This window comes from Gracilinanus agilis, chromosome 2 (assembly GCF_016433145.1).
Source record: "Gracilinanus agilis isolate LMUSP501 chromosome 2, AgileGrace, whole genome shotgun sequence".
NCBI classification, from domain to species: Eukaryota; Metazoa; Chordata; class Mammalia; order Didelphimorphia; family Didelphidae; genus Gracilinanus; species Gracilinanus agilis.
This window is the reverse complement of record NC_058131.1, coordinates 333,662,675-333,678,856: the sequence shown is the minus strand read 5'-3', so window position 1 is coordinate 333,678,856 and position 16,182 is coordinate 333,662,675. Positions and strand designations below refer to the sequence as shown.

The window sequence follows — 16,182 nt, the reverse complement described above, 5'->3', positions numbered from 1 at the left end:
ATATATATATATATATATATATATATATCCTGTCAGATTTAGTTTGTGCCTGCCATATTCCAGCTCTCAACCTGTTGTGGTTTCCTTTCAGGATGGAGTCTGAATCCTTTAACTTGACATTTGAGATCCTCCATAATCAGAAACCAAACTCACTTTCTAGCCTTATAGACCACCGATTATGTGTGTGTGTGTGTGTGTGTGTGTGCGCGTGCGCGCGCACGCACACGCTTGCACTTGCTCAATTCATTCCATTCAGGACAGTTTCCTTACTGATGCTCTCATTGACAACCCACAACACCATGACTACGCCCCTTCCTATTTTATCTAAGTATTATCCATCTTTTTGGACCCTCCTCTTCCAGAAAGCCTTTCCTGAACACCTCAGTCACAAGGAATTTTTTTCTGGCTATTACACTTTTCAATATTCTATTGAACTTTTATTTATCATGTGAAATATTTCCTAATTACACTTTTCATCTTAATATCTTACTTTTTCCAATTTCATGTAAAAACAATTTTTAACTTTCATTTTTTAACAATTTTGAGTTTCTAGGGCTTTCCCACCTTCCTTTTCTTTCCCCCTCATTGAGAAGGCAAACAATGTGATAAAGATTATACACAACAGAGATTTTTAAAAAAAGATTTTATGGATGCTCTTTTAAAATTTTTAAATTTAATTTTTAAACTTTTTTCCATGGTTACATGATTCATGTTCTCTTCCTCCCCTCTTCCCTTCCCCTTCCCAGAGTTGACAAGCAATTCCACTGGGTTACACATATATTATCACTCAAAACCTATTTCCATATTATTCATTTTTGTAATAATCTTTTAAAACCAAAACCCCAAATCACATACCCATTTAAACAAGTGATAAATCACATGTTTTTTATTCTGTGTTTCTACTCCCACAGTTCTTTCCCTAGATGTGGATAGTGTTCTTTCTCATAAGTCTCTCAGAATTGCCCTGGATCAGTGCATTGCTGCTAGTAGAGAAGTCCATTACATTTGATCATCCCACAATGTTTCAGTTACTGTGTACAATGTTGTCCAGGTTCTGCTTATTTCACTCTGTATCAGTTCATGAAGTTCTTTCTAGTTCATATAGAAATCAAACAGTTCATCATTCTTTAGAGCACAATAGTATTCCATCACCATCATATACCATAATTTGTTCAGTCATTTCCTAATCGAGTGACATGGATGCTCTTTATTAAGAAACATCATTGGGGGCAGCTTGTGGCTCAGTGGATTGAAAGCCAGACTCATCGATGGGAGGTCCTGGGTTCAAATCTGACCTCAGACACTTCCTAGTTATATGACTCTGGGCAAGTCACTTGACCCCCATTGCCTAGTTCTTACTGCTCTTCTGCCTTAGAACCAATACACAGTATTGATTCCAAGATGGAAGGTAAGGGTTTTTAAAAAAAAAAAAAAAGAAACATCATTATCAAGGACAGTTAAGTGGCTCAGTGGAAAAGAGGCAGGTCTGTAGATAAGTAGGTCCTGAGTTCAAATCTGAATTAAGAGAATTACTAGCTAGCCCTTACCAATCTTCTATCTTAGAACCAATATTTAGTATGAATTCTAAGACAGAAGGTAAGGGTTTAAAAAAAAAAAAAAAAAGGAACATCACTCTCATTTCCTACCTATTCCACTATATCCCCCAAAGAACCTACCTTTGTAACAAGTAAGCAGTTCAGCAAAGCAATACCTATGTCTGAAAATGTATATCTGCCTCCACTTGTGGTTTGCTACCATGCTTCACTTCCAGCTCTCCAGAACTACAATTGTGGTCAATTGTTGGTATTATTCTCTTGGTTCTGTTTACATTTCTCTGCTTCCATTCATCCTATCATAGGATCATAGACTTAGATCTGGAAGGAAACTTAGAAGTCAAAATCTTTCTCAGAATTCTCCTTTCTTATAATGGAATAACATACCATTGGATTCATATGCCTTGATGGATTCAGCCATCCATCAATTGATGGATGCTTACTTACCTTCCAGTTCCTGGAAGTTTCAAAAAAGATCCATATACTGGGGGCAGCTGGGTAGTTCAGTGGATTGAGAGCCAGACCTAGAGACAGGAGGTCCTAGGTTCAAATCTGGCCTCAGACACTTCCCAGCTGTGTGACCCTGGGCAAGTCACTTGACCCCCATTGCCTACCCTTACCAACTCTTCTACCTATAAGTCAATACACAGAAGTTAAGGGTTTAAAATTTAAAAAAACAAACAAACAAACAAACAAAAAAGATCCATATACTAGTTGTAATGGAATACTATTGTGTCATAAGAAATTATGAAAAGGATGATTTTAGAAAAACTTAGAAAGATTTATATGAACTAATGCAGAGTAAAGTGAGCAGAACCGGGAGAACAATGCATACAGTAATAGAAATACTGTACATTGATCAATTGTGAAGGACTAAATTCTTATCAGCAATGCAAGGATCCACAATAACCCTAAGGGTCTCATGATGAAAAATGTTATTCACTCCCTTGAAAGGAATGCAGACTGAAGCATATCATTTTCCAGTTTATTTCCTTCATGAGTTTTTTTTTCATATGTGTCTTCTTTCAGGACATGAGAAACAGGGAAATTTATATTGCATGACAGCACAGGTATTGCCTATATCATATTATTTACCATCTTGGTGACTTGAGAGTGGAGAGGAAAAGAATTTGGATTACAAAATGTCAGAAAACCACTGTTAAAAAATTGTTTCTATGTGTAAAAGACAAAAAATAGAAAGAAAAAAGGGTCCATGTATAATGTTTTATTGTTATTATAGCAAAGAGCTAAAAAGTAAAGGGGATGTCCATAGAATGGTTAAATAAACTGACACAAAATATAATGGAATATTAATATTGTTGTGCTTTTAGAAACAGTGACTATGAAGAACAGAGTGAAACAGGGGCAGCTAGGTGGCTCAGTGGATAGAGAGCCATACATTCAGACAGAAGGTCCTGGGTTCAAATTTGGCCTCAGACAATTCCTAACTGTATGATCCTGGGCAAGTCACTTAATGCCAATTACTTAGCCCTTACTGCTCATCTGCTCTGGAACTGATACTTAATATCAATTCTAAGACAGAAGGTAAGATTTAAAAAAAATACAGAAAAACATGGATAAACCTATGAATGAATAAAGAATGGAAAAAGCAGAACTAAGAAAACAATATACACGTTGCGTATGGAAATGGAAATAATTTTTTAAAACCTACAAAACTGTATAATTATAATTACCAAACTTGCTCTGGAAAAAAAATGAGAAAATACATTCCTTGCACAGGGAGCAGTGTGGTATAGTAGAAAAGATACGGGATCTTGAAGGAAAAAAAATCTGGGTTCATATCTAACTTCTGACCTTTATCATTTGGGTGACCTTATGCAAACCATTTCTCTTCTTTGAAATAAGAAGCTTGGCTTCGATAGTCTCTGTGATTCTTTTTAGCTCTAGATCTATGAACCCATCATCCTCTGCAAAGCGGGTGCAGAACATGGCAATTTTTGTTGAACTGCTTTTCTCTCTTTTAAATTCCTTGCTATAGGGGGTTGGTAGGAGAAGGGAGAGGCATATATTTGGAAATGAAATTAATGTAAAAACAAAACTCCACTTGGGGTTTTCTTAGCAAAGATACGGGAATGGTTTGCCATTTCCTTCTCTAGCTCATTTTCCAGATGAGAAAACTAGCCAAATAAGGTTAAGTGATTTGTCCAGGGTCACAAAGGTTTTAGGTGTCTGAGGCTGGATTTGAACTCATGAAAATGAGTTTTCATTCTATCCATGGCAGGCACCACTCCATTGACCCTACCACAAACTACCCAGTATTATTTGAGATCCTGGAATTGTCTTCTTCATTAGACTGTGAGCTCATCGAAGTGAACTTCCCTCTCTTCTTAAGAGAGCTAAATACAAAGATGTTCTCACATTAGGCTCTGTAGTGGTTATTAAGGGTGCTGTTAACTTGAGGTATGACCTTGGGTAAGTCACACCCCCTCCCTAGGCAACCGATGTAAAATGAAGGGTTGGACCAGAAAGGAAGCATAGTGTAATGGTTAGAGCACTTCCTAGCTATTTGATCCTAGGTAAGTTATCTAATTACTCCATTCCTGGCTCCCTCATCTGCAAAATGAGGAGACTGGACTGTGTGGCCTCTAATATCCCTTCCATTTCTCAGTCTATGATCCTATGATCCTTGAGGTCTAGTCCTAGCTAGACATTTGTTTCTAGAGTCCCTCCTTGTTCTGAGCCTAATACTAACATTATTTAAGATTCCTTGTGCTTATGACATCTATGATTCTGTGGTTCTAAGATTCAATAACTTTAAGACCCTACAACGACAGCTGACATTTATAAACTCTGGCACTTAATGACATGCTTTCCCTGCATTATCTCATTTGCTGCTCAAGACGACAGCCCTGTGAGATAGGCTGGATGGGGATTATAAACCATATTTGACAGCTAAGGAAACTGAGGTCCAGAAAGGAGAAGTGACTTGCTCCAGATTACATGGAAAGTTAGAGGAGCAGCATGAACTAGAACCTAGGTTCCCTGAATCTTAGAACATTGCCCTTTCCACCAAGCCTGCTCTTTCCATTTGATCATTAGCGAAAGCTCTATACAAAGGCTGAGGGCAGGTGCCAGGGGACTGAGCAGGCCAGTGATGGGAAAGCCTATTGAAAAGTGACCCATGCAAGCACTGCCTGCAGGGTCTGAAAAAAGATGAGGGGAGAGGAGATAGAAGATAGGAGCTGTGGTTCCTCAGCAAAAGTCCCAGAGTTCTCGTGGTAGTAAAGCTGGCCAAGGTGTCAAAGTTCTAGAACTGGAAAGGATTTCTGAGTCATTTGGTCCTCTTCCCTTCTTTCCCACCTGAGACTGATTACTAAGGAGATTTGGTGATTTGCCCAAGGCCGCATAGGTAAAGAGCATGAGAGGGATGGGATTTGAACCTAGGTCTTCTGACCCAGAAGGCTTTCTCCTTCCCCTGGATCACACCTCCTTGCCCTGTAGGGAAGTATGGTGGAAAGAAGTCTGGGTCCTGTTTACCCAGGCCAATGTTCCCTAGGTCAAAGTCCTAGCCTAGCTTGTCACTATCTAGGTGATCTTGGACAAGTTCTCTAATGATTCTGTGACTCGATTTCTTCATCCATAAAATGTGGCATTTAGATTTGATGATCGATATGGTTCCTTTTAGCTCAAAATTCATGAGGGTAAATCAATGAAGGGACCTTAGAAATGACTCAGCCCAATCTTATCATTTTTACATTTGAAGAAACTGAGGCTTAGAGAGGGGAAGGAGAGGCTTAGAGATGTGCTGCTCAAAATAAGCTAACTAGTGAGTGGCGGACCTTTACTAGAGACCAGGTCTCCTCTTGCCCCACTCTTTGTTTTCTTTTAAACCCTCACCTTCTTTGTTTTAGAATTGATAATGAATATCAGTCTCAAGGCAGAAGAGCAGTAAGGGCTGGGCAATGGGGGTTAAATGACTTGCCCAGGGTCACACAGCTAGGAAGTGCCTCAGGCCAGATTTGAACCTAAATATCTCTCATCTCCTCCAAGTCACCTAGTTGCCTCTTCTGTGTTCTTTTGATTACAGGTTGATGTCTCTCACGTTGGAACAAACTTGGAAATAGAGACCATCTCAGGAAGGGTGTGTAAGGAGGTCGGAAGCTGATGATGGGATTCTGGACATAATGATCTCCCTGCCAGTTAAAAGCCTGAACCGTGGGCCTGGAAGACATTACACGCTTGTCCAGTGGGAGAGTCTCTCCGAGTTCCGGAGCTGGGACCCCAGCAGGCAGAGCTAGGTAAAGGGATGGGACCCCACCCTCCACAAAGCTCCCTTTGTTCCTCCCCTCCCCCAGGCACCAGAACGAATGGATTGGTGGCAGCTGAGGTCATCAGTCAGGCTATATCAGGGGTCAGGCCTAGGGAAGGGAGACAGGTGGGGAGGGGGCAGACAGACTGACAGAGGAGCTGGTTTGGGGGGAGTTTAATGAGGCGGCATGGTATAAGGGTCTGGGAATTAGAGGAATAGAGGATTTAAAGCCAAAAAGGTTCTTAGAGGCCATCTAGTCCACTCTCCTCATTTTACAAATGGAGAAACAAAGTCCCAGACAGATTAAAATGACTTGCTTGTCGTCGTATAGGTAGTATATAGCAAATCCTGGATCTGAATCTAGGTCTTCTCCAAAGTCCTCCAAGCCCATGTTCTTTCCACAGTTCCAAAAAATCATTTTGTTAGGCATGAATTCTTTTGCTGGTTGCACTACTAATTTGCTATATAACTTTCCTCTGGACCTCAGTTTCTTCCTCTGTAAAATGAGGAAGAAAGACATAGATGGGTAAAAAGTTATAGTTTAAAGTGTCCTTCCTTGTGGTTTTTAGTACACTGTGCCCTACTGAGGTAGCTTCTTACTCTGCCTACCTTGCCTCTGTTCTGCAATTACACAGCTGGGTGGGGCTGTGGATAGTGTTGAACTTGGAATGAGAAAGATCTGCATTCAAATCCTAACTTGGATACTAGCTGTGTGATCCTGGGCAAGTCACTTTTCTCAGCTATCCTACTTATAAACAGAGAAAATAATAGTATCTACTTCACAATTTTGTTGAGAGGTTTAGATGAGATTATCCAGTGTGTATCTGTCATGTCCAACTTTTCCTGCTCCACTTGGGGTTTTCTTGGCAAAGATACTGGACTACTTTACCATTTCCTTCCTTCTCCACTTGTTTAACAGATGAGGAAACTGAGGCAAATAGGGTTGAGTGACTTGCCCTGGGTCACGCGAGTAAGTATCCAAGGCCAGATTTGAACTCTGGTCTTCCTGAGTCCAGGGTCTATCCACTGTGCCACATAGCTGCCCTGAGCCTAAGGATAGTGCCATGTAAATGCTAGCTGTATTTTTTTTATTATCGCCACACTCCAAATGAGGAAACAGGCAAGGTGAGGTTAAGTAGATTATAGAATGTTGATTTAGAACTGAAAGGGGCTGACTGGGCAGCCTGAAAATGAATGTAATGAAAAAAAATGGAAGGCATAAACAAAAATAAGATAAAAACGTTCAAGGATCATTACCACTCTGATCAATTAAGTGATTAATCCTGAATTTAGCAGATGGATGTGAAGCATGCTCCAGATTCTTGTCAGAGAAGCGAGGTACTAGCAGTACAGAATGAGACATACATTTTCAGATTAGGCATTGAGTTGATTTATTTTGCTTGACTATACCTTTTTGTAAGGTGGCACAGAGGATAGAGCATTGGGCTTAAAACCAGGAAGATTTCTCTTCTTGAGTTCAAATCTTGCCTCTGACACTTACTAGTTGTGTGACTCTGGGCAAGTCACTTCACCCTATTGCCTCAGTTTGCTCATTTGTAAAATGAGCTGGAGAAGGAAATGGCAAACTGCTCCCCCATCTTTGCCAAGAAAACCCCAAATGGGATAAAAAAAAAAAAAGGTGATACAACTGAACTGGCAAAAAGTAGGGATGTGGGGGTAGGGTACTACTATGGAGGGGAAAGTGGTAGTGATGATGATGAAAAAAACAAATTAAAAAGAGGAAAAGACCATCAAGAAAGAAAGAAAAGGGGGGCAGATGGGTGGCTCAGTGGATTGAGAGTCAGGCCCAGAGATGGGAGCTCCTGGGTTCAAATCTGACCTCAGACATGTCCTAGCTGTGTGACCCTGGGCAAGTCACTTAACCTCCATTGCCTAGCCTTTACCATTCTTCTGCCTTAGAACCAATACTTAGTATTGATTCTAAAATGGAAGGGGAGAAAGAAAGAAAGGAAAGGAAGGAAGGAAGGAAGAAAAGAAAAAAGAAAGAAAGAAAGAAAGAAAGAAAGAAAGAAAGAAAGAAAGAAAGAAAGAAAGAAAGAAAGAACGAACCAGTGAGGGATAGTTACGTAGCACAGTGAATAGAAAGCCAGGTCTGTAGTCAGGAAGACCTGGGTTCAAATATGATCTCACACTTCCTAGCTGTGTGACCCTGGATAAGTCACTTAATCCCAACTGCCTAGCTAGCCATTCCTGATCTTCTGCTTTGGAATTGATTCTTAGAAGAAAGGTAAAAAAAAAAAAAAAAATCAGAGGAAGCTTTAGAAATAAACTAGTCCAAACCTCGGGTTTGGACTAGTTTATTTCTAAAGAGGTATGTAAATTCATGCCAGGATAAGTGATTTGTCAGAGGTCACCCAGTTCTTAAGTATCATAGGAAAATCTCAAACCTGAGTCATCTGGCTTGAGTTCGGTGCCCATTCCACTGTTCCACGTCTCTGAAAGCAGTGAGATTCATTTCTTCATAAATGACTTAGGAACCCATTTCTTGACCTCCCTCATTATTAGCATGCTCATGTTGTGAGAAGGCAAGTTTTTAAGGGCAGGGACTGCTTTACTTTTGTCCCCAGAGCCTAGGAACATAGTTGATCCATAAGCAGTATTTGTTGACTGATTACGTATATGGATGTGTTTGTGGTATGCTTGTATAAGGCTGGGGGCTGAGGGGAAAGAGCACTGGATTAGGTGTTGGGAGATGTGAGGTTTAGGCTGAATTCTGCCACCATCAAAGGTCTCTTCCAGCTCTTACCTATGACCCTAATTCACTCTATGACATTAGAAATGTCACTTCCCCTCCCAGTGCCTTACTTTCCTCTTTTTAAATATGATCTCTAAGATTCCTTTGAGCTCTAACATTCTATGTTCTCATTCAGATGTTATCCATCCCTCTGAATTGTATTCTTTATCACAGTAGATGACTGGGGTCCTATGAGTTTGAGGTTGAACAGTGCCACAAGGGCAGGAGTGGTTCTTCAAGCCCCATCCAGTCTACACTGGACAAGTCTCTCCAGTTGGTATAAAATTTGGATCAGGTTTTGGGCTGATAGGATCCTAGTGCCATCTCCTGGCAGCCCCCTGTAAGGGCAGCAAAAGAAGCTTGGGAGATTTTCAGGAATACCAGGCGCCCCTCTCTCTTCTCCATTCTCCCTTCCCCACTATACTCTGAGGGTAGAAGGTCAAGGGGCTCAAAAGGGGGCCTTGTGCCTCCCATCCAGTTAATGTCCCAGAGGATCAGAGACCTGAACAGGATTTTGCGGATGTTCAATAGAGGCTGATCTGACTAGGAAGAACCTACAGGATCCTGCCCTGAGAGAAGGGGCTTCCCCTTTCCTCTCCCCACTGTGGGGACTCTAAGGTATGACATCCACATCCCTTCTTGTCACCTTCCTTCATCAAACCACTTTTCCATCATCAACAACTTCATCATCACAAACATAATAACCACAACAATAATGATGTGGCCCAGATCTGTGATTTCATTGAGGTTGGGAAACACCTAGTAAGGAACTTTCTCAATCAATGCGGAACAGCAACGGTTCCAAAACTTAACAATAATAACAACAATAATGGTGATGATACATGTGCCATCTCTGATGTTGTTTGTGCTACTGGAGTTAATCCAAAGATGTCTTCAGTGATTCTACAGGAAGTGTGCTTACATATTAATACATTTATTCAGTTATAAAAATTAGTCATTTTATCTACCTGCACAATAGTCTGAAGGAATAAGAAATATAAAAGACTAATAGCAGGGAGTAACTGGTCCCCAGACTTTCCATCTTAATCTCATGAGAATTACATAACAATGATTCCCATCTCTCTGGCACTTTGAATTTTACAAAGAATTTTTCTCACAACAACCTTGAGAGGATTCTTACCACAACTTAGAGGTAAAAAACATAGAGACTTAGGAATAAGGTGACTTACTAGAAGCCTAAAGCACTTTCTACTAAATTGGAATTTATTGGGGTTTTCATTTATTGTTGTTGCATGTGAATTTTTTTCCTCAAAAAGATACTAAGGAATATATACATGTATATTCCTTTATATGCATACATGTATGCATATTTATTCCTTTATATATGCATATATATACATATATTCCTAATTTTCTTCCCCAAAAAGATACTAAGGAATATTATCTTTTTGAGGAAGAAAATTCACGTAAATATATATTTTTTTAATTTAAGGGATGAAGGGCAACTAGATAGCACAGTACATAGAGCACCAGGCCTGAAATCAGGAGGCCTTGGGTACAAAGCTACACTCTAGCTGAGTGACCCTGGGCAAGTCTATCCCTTATGTCCTAGAGTAGTTTCTAGGAGAGAAAGTAAGGGTTTTAAAAAAAGAGGGAGCAAGATTTCCTACTTCCCATGGGGGAAAGAATGAGAATTAGATATGGATCCTTTAGTCTGATATGAACAAGAGGTGCCCCCTCCATCCAGAAAGTTGGGAAAGGGGCATTCAGTCCCCCCTCACTTCTTTCACACCTCCCCCCACATATCTTCCATCCTTTCCCTTATCACATCATCTCAGAAGCATAGGCTCTAGTGTTAGAAGACAGTAGAGCCGACTTTAGTCCAACCTCCTCACGTTAGAGATGAGGAAACCCTACCTGTTTGCACAGGTAGTATCAAAGTGGAGATCTGAACAAGGTGGATTCTAATTCCAAGTTCACTCCTCTTTCCATTACACCTCACTGCCTCACGCCCCACTGTGGGGTGGGACAAGGTGCTGCTCCCTTCTGGATTTAAACCCCGGGCCAACAGCCTTCAAGTCCGAGACATGGGAGTGTAAAAATACAACTCACAGGGAAAGATTTGCTATTCCTCTTCTCTAGCCTTCAAGGAAAACTCTATGTGTCAGTCTGTTCTGGATCAGAAGTCCATTGCATGGCCCTGGTGGGGCCTAATGTTTCTTTATTGGCTCCTCCTGGCTTCTTCAATGGTCAAATGAAGAAGCATTTCAGTGGATCCAAAGGGCCACGGAGACTACTACTGCAGGTCTGGCGTGGAAGAACCCAGGTACACACGAAGGTCGGATACCGTGGACTGAACCAGCTTGGCAGGGATTGTTTCCTTGCGCAGCTCCCGGTAGGCTGCGTATCTGTGACATCCCCCGAAAGAGTAGTAGTAGTTCCCTCCTTGAGCTCCTTTGATCCAGAGGACATCAATAGGCGGCACCTGGGCTGGGTCCTCCTGCGGAGGGGAGAAATTGTGGAGAGAGAGAAAAGAACACTGATGGCCAAACTGATAAAATCGTGAGACCAACTGCGCGGCAACCCTGGGCAACAGAACGCAGAAGAAGAGTGTGGGAGCTGAAAATAGTCTCAGATACAGAACCCAGAATGTAAGCGTCAGAAAGGGGTTTAACGGTTACTTAGTCCAACGCTCCCGTTTTACAGAGAGAAAACTGGGGTCCGGTGAGAGATAGTGATTTGCCCACTGAACACGACACCGAAAAATGGCAGCGCGCCGGGACATCGATACTCAGATCTCAGAGCCCCGGGTCTAGCGCTCGCTCCACTCCTAGCTCCGCCCCTTGAGCTCCCCGGAGAAACTTTACCTGGATGGTGTCCATGAGGCTCTTCACCTTGTCCGGGTCCAGCACGGAGGGCAGCGGCCGGATGAGGACGCTCAGTGGCACATTGTGTACGGTAGCGATGGTGCCAGAATGGATGCTGCGACCCCCCGATTCAGAGGCCCGATCCTGTTCCTCTGCCCCGACTTCTGGGTCAGCTCGCCCATGGGGGCCCCCAGCACGCAGCCCCATCCTGCCGGCCACTCTCCAAGGCTTCCCCAGCACCCAGACTCTAGCTCCGGCTCGGAGTGTACCATTCAGCATCCAGAGGGGAGTAGAGGCGAGGAGCCCCAGAAGCGTTCCCCCGCTTGGGTTCCTTTCTCAAACAGCCTTAGAATGCCCTCTTTCTACTGGGCTTTCTCTTCGGACGCTGTTCTAAGGAGAACCTTTCCGAGCTCGGCTTTTTCTACACTTCCTACTCCTCCCACTTCTCTACCCTCTGGGGTGTGGATGAAGTAGAAGCGTCTGGGCTGTGCCCAACTCCCGCATAAATTCGCGGCTGGAAGGGAGCTCCGGGCAGTGACTCAGCTCCCGGGACGCACCTCCCCCACCCCGCCCCCCGTAACACCCCCGCTCCGCTGGAGGAAATAGCAGCTGAATATTGCAGTCCAAGGATGAATCAGCAAAATAGGCCACCACCTCGTCCCGTCTCACCTCCCCTTGTTTGATGACTTCCTGGGAGGGAACTGGCGTTCTACGGAAAGAATTCTGGTTTGCAGTTCTAGTACTGACTTTGCCGGGTATGACCGTGGGCAAGTCACTTGACCTGGCTGGGATTCAGTTTCCTTACTGTATAATAAGGGGCCTGGACTAGGTGATCGCTATGGTCGCTTTCTGCCCTAAATCTATGATCTCATTGTAACTTTCTCCAACCCTTGAGAGTGTATGGGGATGGTGGGGAGAGTAGTGGTCAGGGGTGTCCTGCTAGCTCCCAAGACCCCGAGCCTGGACCTAGGGGCTTCAGTGAATACAGTGACAACTGTCTCCCCCACATACACACTCCCCTTTTATTATTTTTGGCTCACATCATTACCGATCTTTAGGGTTTAGTTTCCCCACCTGGAGAAGCCGTGGTCAGGTCTTCTTTATTTTTTTAATTTTAAATTAAATTTAATTCTGTTGGGAGGTTTATTGATAGACTCTTTTTTTAATAGCCCCATTAAAGACAAAGAATTGGAACAATCATTAGAACAGTTGGAAGATAATTTACAGGCAATTTAGCCCTATGTCTTCCTTGTACAGATGAGGGCAGTAAGGTCTACAGAGGGGAAAGAATTTATCCAAAGTTATCTGGAGAGAGGCAGAAGCAGGGCCTGCTCGGGAATGCATGTCTACCCCTAGGTTTATGCCCCAGCACTAAAACATGAGACTTTAGAGAGCAAATCTGCTGCCATGCACATATAACAACCACACCGTAATAGCTAGTTAAATTTATAGAAAGCTTACTATTTGCCGGTCACAAGGTATCACATTTGAACCTCACAACCACCCTGGGAGATAAGTGTTATTATCATCCCCATCCTACAGATGAAGAGATTGAAACAGGCAGAGTAACTTGCCCAGGGTCACACAGCTAGTTAGTGTCTGAGGATAGATTTGAACTCGGATTTTATGTGAATATATAGTTGTAGATATAAGAAATGCAAATTTGCTGGCCTCAGATACGTCATAGCTGTGTGACCCTGGGCAAGTCACTTCACCCCCATTGCTAGGCCTTACCACTTTTCTGTCTGGGAACCAATACAAAAAACTGATTCCAAGGCTGAAGGTAAGGGTTTAAAAAAAATGCACATTTGCCCTTAAATTCTAGAATCCTTGGTCTTAAGCACTGGACTATTTACTGTTACCTGTCATAATAAATCCCAATCAAATTCATTAGAATTGGAGAAATATATGTATAAACTTAAAAAAAATAGTTGGGTTGCTTAGCTAGGGATAGCTCCTTAGCAAGTTTCCTGTGCTTCTTTGGGTGGAACCTCCTGTGGCAGATTTATAGGAAGTCATTCACAAGAGTAGCAAGGGATAGGTAGGTAGATATGGACGAGGTGTGATTTATACCATTGGAAGGAGTATCCATAAAGATGAGAGGACAGAGCCTTCAAAGTAACAATCCTAAAGTCAAATACTTTTCAAGGGTTTGCTTGCTTTGGATTATCTGCCCTATAAACCTGCCCAGGGGGTGCAGTGAATAAAACCCAGGATTGGGGTCAGGAAAACTCATCTTCCTGAGTTTAAATTTGACCTCAGATACTCATTATCTAAGCTGTGTGACTCTGGGCAAGTCATTTAATCTGTTTGGCTCAATTTCCTCATCTGTAAAATGAGTTGGAGAAGGAAATGAAAAACCACTTTAGTTTCTTTGTCAAGAAAGCTGGGAGCAACTGGGTGGCTCAGTGGATTGAGGGCCTGGCCTAGAGATGGGAAGTCCTGGGTTCAAATATGACCTCACACACTTTCTAGCTGTGTAACCCTGGGCAAGTCACTTGACCCCCTATTGCCTAGCCCTTACTGCTCTTTTGCGCTGGAAACAATACACAGAATTGATTCTAAAATGGAAAGTAAGGGTTTAAAAAAAAACCAAATGGGATCACAAGGGGTAAGACCTGACCCAACTGTTAAACAACAATCTTGCCCTATCAAATAGAAAACTATAAATCGGCAGTATTGTTATTTAGACATTTGTATGTGTCCTCAACTTGTAGAAAGTGTTTTAGGACTCTAATTTAAGACTGTCCTTTAGTTCTGAAACACATCCTGATGAGCTACTTGCAATTCTCATTAGGGAGCAGAATGGGCATGAAGCCTATGGGAAACCAGAGATATTCAATTGTTAATAGTTTACTCAGGGGATGAGGACAGCTAGGTGGCTCAGTGGATAGAGAGACAGGCCTAGATATGGGAAGTCCTGGGTTCAAATTTGACCTCAGACACTTCCTAGCTATGTAACCCTGGGTAAGGCACCTAACACCCATTGTTTACCTCTTACCAATTGATTCCAAAGCAGAAGATAAGGGTTAAAGGGAAAAAAGTTTACTCAGGGTTGAGCTCTTTCTATGAGGCTTTGGATGCCATCTCTGAAAGATGTCAGATGAAAGATGTCAGACACCTCTGAAAGGTGGACCACTCTTTCCAGAGCCTGAACTTCCTCCTCTGAGGGGATGGGGGAAGTGATGGTGAGGAAGAACAGATTATGAACAGGGTTGTTGTTCAATACTTTTGTACTCTTTGGGACCCTGGATGAGGTTTTGTTGGCAAAGATATTGGAGTGGTTTGCCATTTCCTTCTCCAGGGATTGAGTCAAACAGAGATTAAGTGACTTGTTCTGGGTCAAACAGCTAGTGGGTGTCTGGGGTCACATTTGAACTCAAGTCTTCCTGATTCCAGACTCAGCTCTCTAGCTGCCTGTAAGGGCAGGGAGGGTCAGCTCATTAAATAGAAGAGGAGAATGGATTGAATTGGAATAGGTTGGAAGTCTATGGAATAGTAAAAAGAGGCAATAGTATTGGTGAGTTAGGGAGATGTCTACCCCAAGTATAGGAAGACTTCCCAGGGCACTATGGATAGATGAGAACTCTTTGTTTCAAAGGCCATAAGGTGGCTGAATTAGGCACTTTGGAGCCCTTAGAGCATGGCATCAAAGATGCCAAAGTTATCCAGTGCATCTTGGGCCATTGACAGTTGCCACTAGACTTCAATGACTCTGGAAGAATGAGGCTGATGACTGTGCAACTCAGCCTCACTTAAATCCAAATCAATCACAAGTCAAGACATAACCTCATGATGTCATTGGGCCTCTTCAAAAACCAAGGATGAACAACAGGTACCTTCATACCCAGAAATTAAAAACTCACAAAAGGAAATAGGCCTAAGGATTATAAAGAAAGTTGAACTAAACAGAGAGGAGGTGGTTTTTCTGAATTTAAATTTCTGCCATTGCTCTGGGAAGTAAAACCTGGGATGCCAAAAGTTAAGGAGGGGCAGAATGAGAAGTAGGGACTTTTGGCTTCTTTCAAGTCTCAGTTTAACATTCTACCTTTTGCAAGAAGCTTTTACCAGTCTTCCTCAATTTTAATGCCTTTCCTTTGAGACAACCCTCAAATGATGCTATCTATGTCATATTTCTCTAATTAGATTTTAGCTCCTTAAGAATAGGAACTGTGTGTGTGTGTGTGTGTGTGTGTGTGTGTGTGTGTGTCTTTGCCTATTTTTTTGTAACTCCAGCACATAGCACAATGCTTATCATATCTGTTGTATTCATCCCTTCAGCCTTGACTGACTCTTCATAACTCCATGGACCACAGCACACCAGGCCCTTCCATCCTCCACTAGCTGCTGAAGTCTGTCCAAGCTCATGTTTATAGCCTCCATGACACTTTCTATTCATCTCATTGTCTACAATTTCTCCTTTTCCTTTTGTCTCCAATTTTTCCCAACATCAGGGTATTTTCCAATAAAGTCTTCTCTTCTCATTATGTAGCCAGATCACTTAAACTTTAGCTTGTGTTTGTTTTTACAAAGAGTAGTCTGAATTAATTTTTAAGTAATGACTGGTTTGATCTCCTTGCTGTCCAAGGGACTCTCAAAAGTCTTCTCCAGCACCACAATTTGAAACCATCAATTCTACGACCCTCAGCAACTTTCACAACCATATACTACTACTGGAAAAACCATAGCTTTGACTCTGTAGGTCATTTCCAGCAAGGTGACATTTCTGATTTTTATTATGCTGCCCAGATTTGTCATTGTTTTTCTTCCAAGAAG

At 42.2% G+C, this 16,182-nt stretch overlaps 1 protein-coding gene across 1 annotated transcript; it reads right to left on the bottom strand.

The window, feature by feature from the left end:
* Positions 1–9,308: 9,308 nt before the first annotated feature.
* On the bottom strand, positions 9,309–11,685 carry SRXN1 (sulfiredoxin 1). The gene is made up of 2 exons (XM_044661532.1): positions 11,407–11,685; positions 9,309–11,039 (listed from the first exon to the last, which is right to left on the bottom strand). The coding sequence occupies exons 1-2, from the start codon at positions 11,683–11,685 to the stop codon at positions 10,836–10,838; spliced, it is 483 nt and encodes a 160-aa protein (XP_044517467.1). The 3' UTR covers positions 9,309–10,835.
* Positions 11,686–16,182: the final 4,497 nt, after the last annotated feature.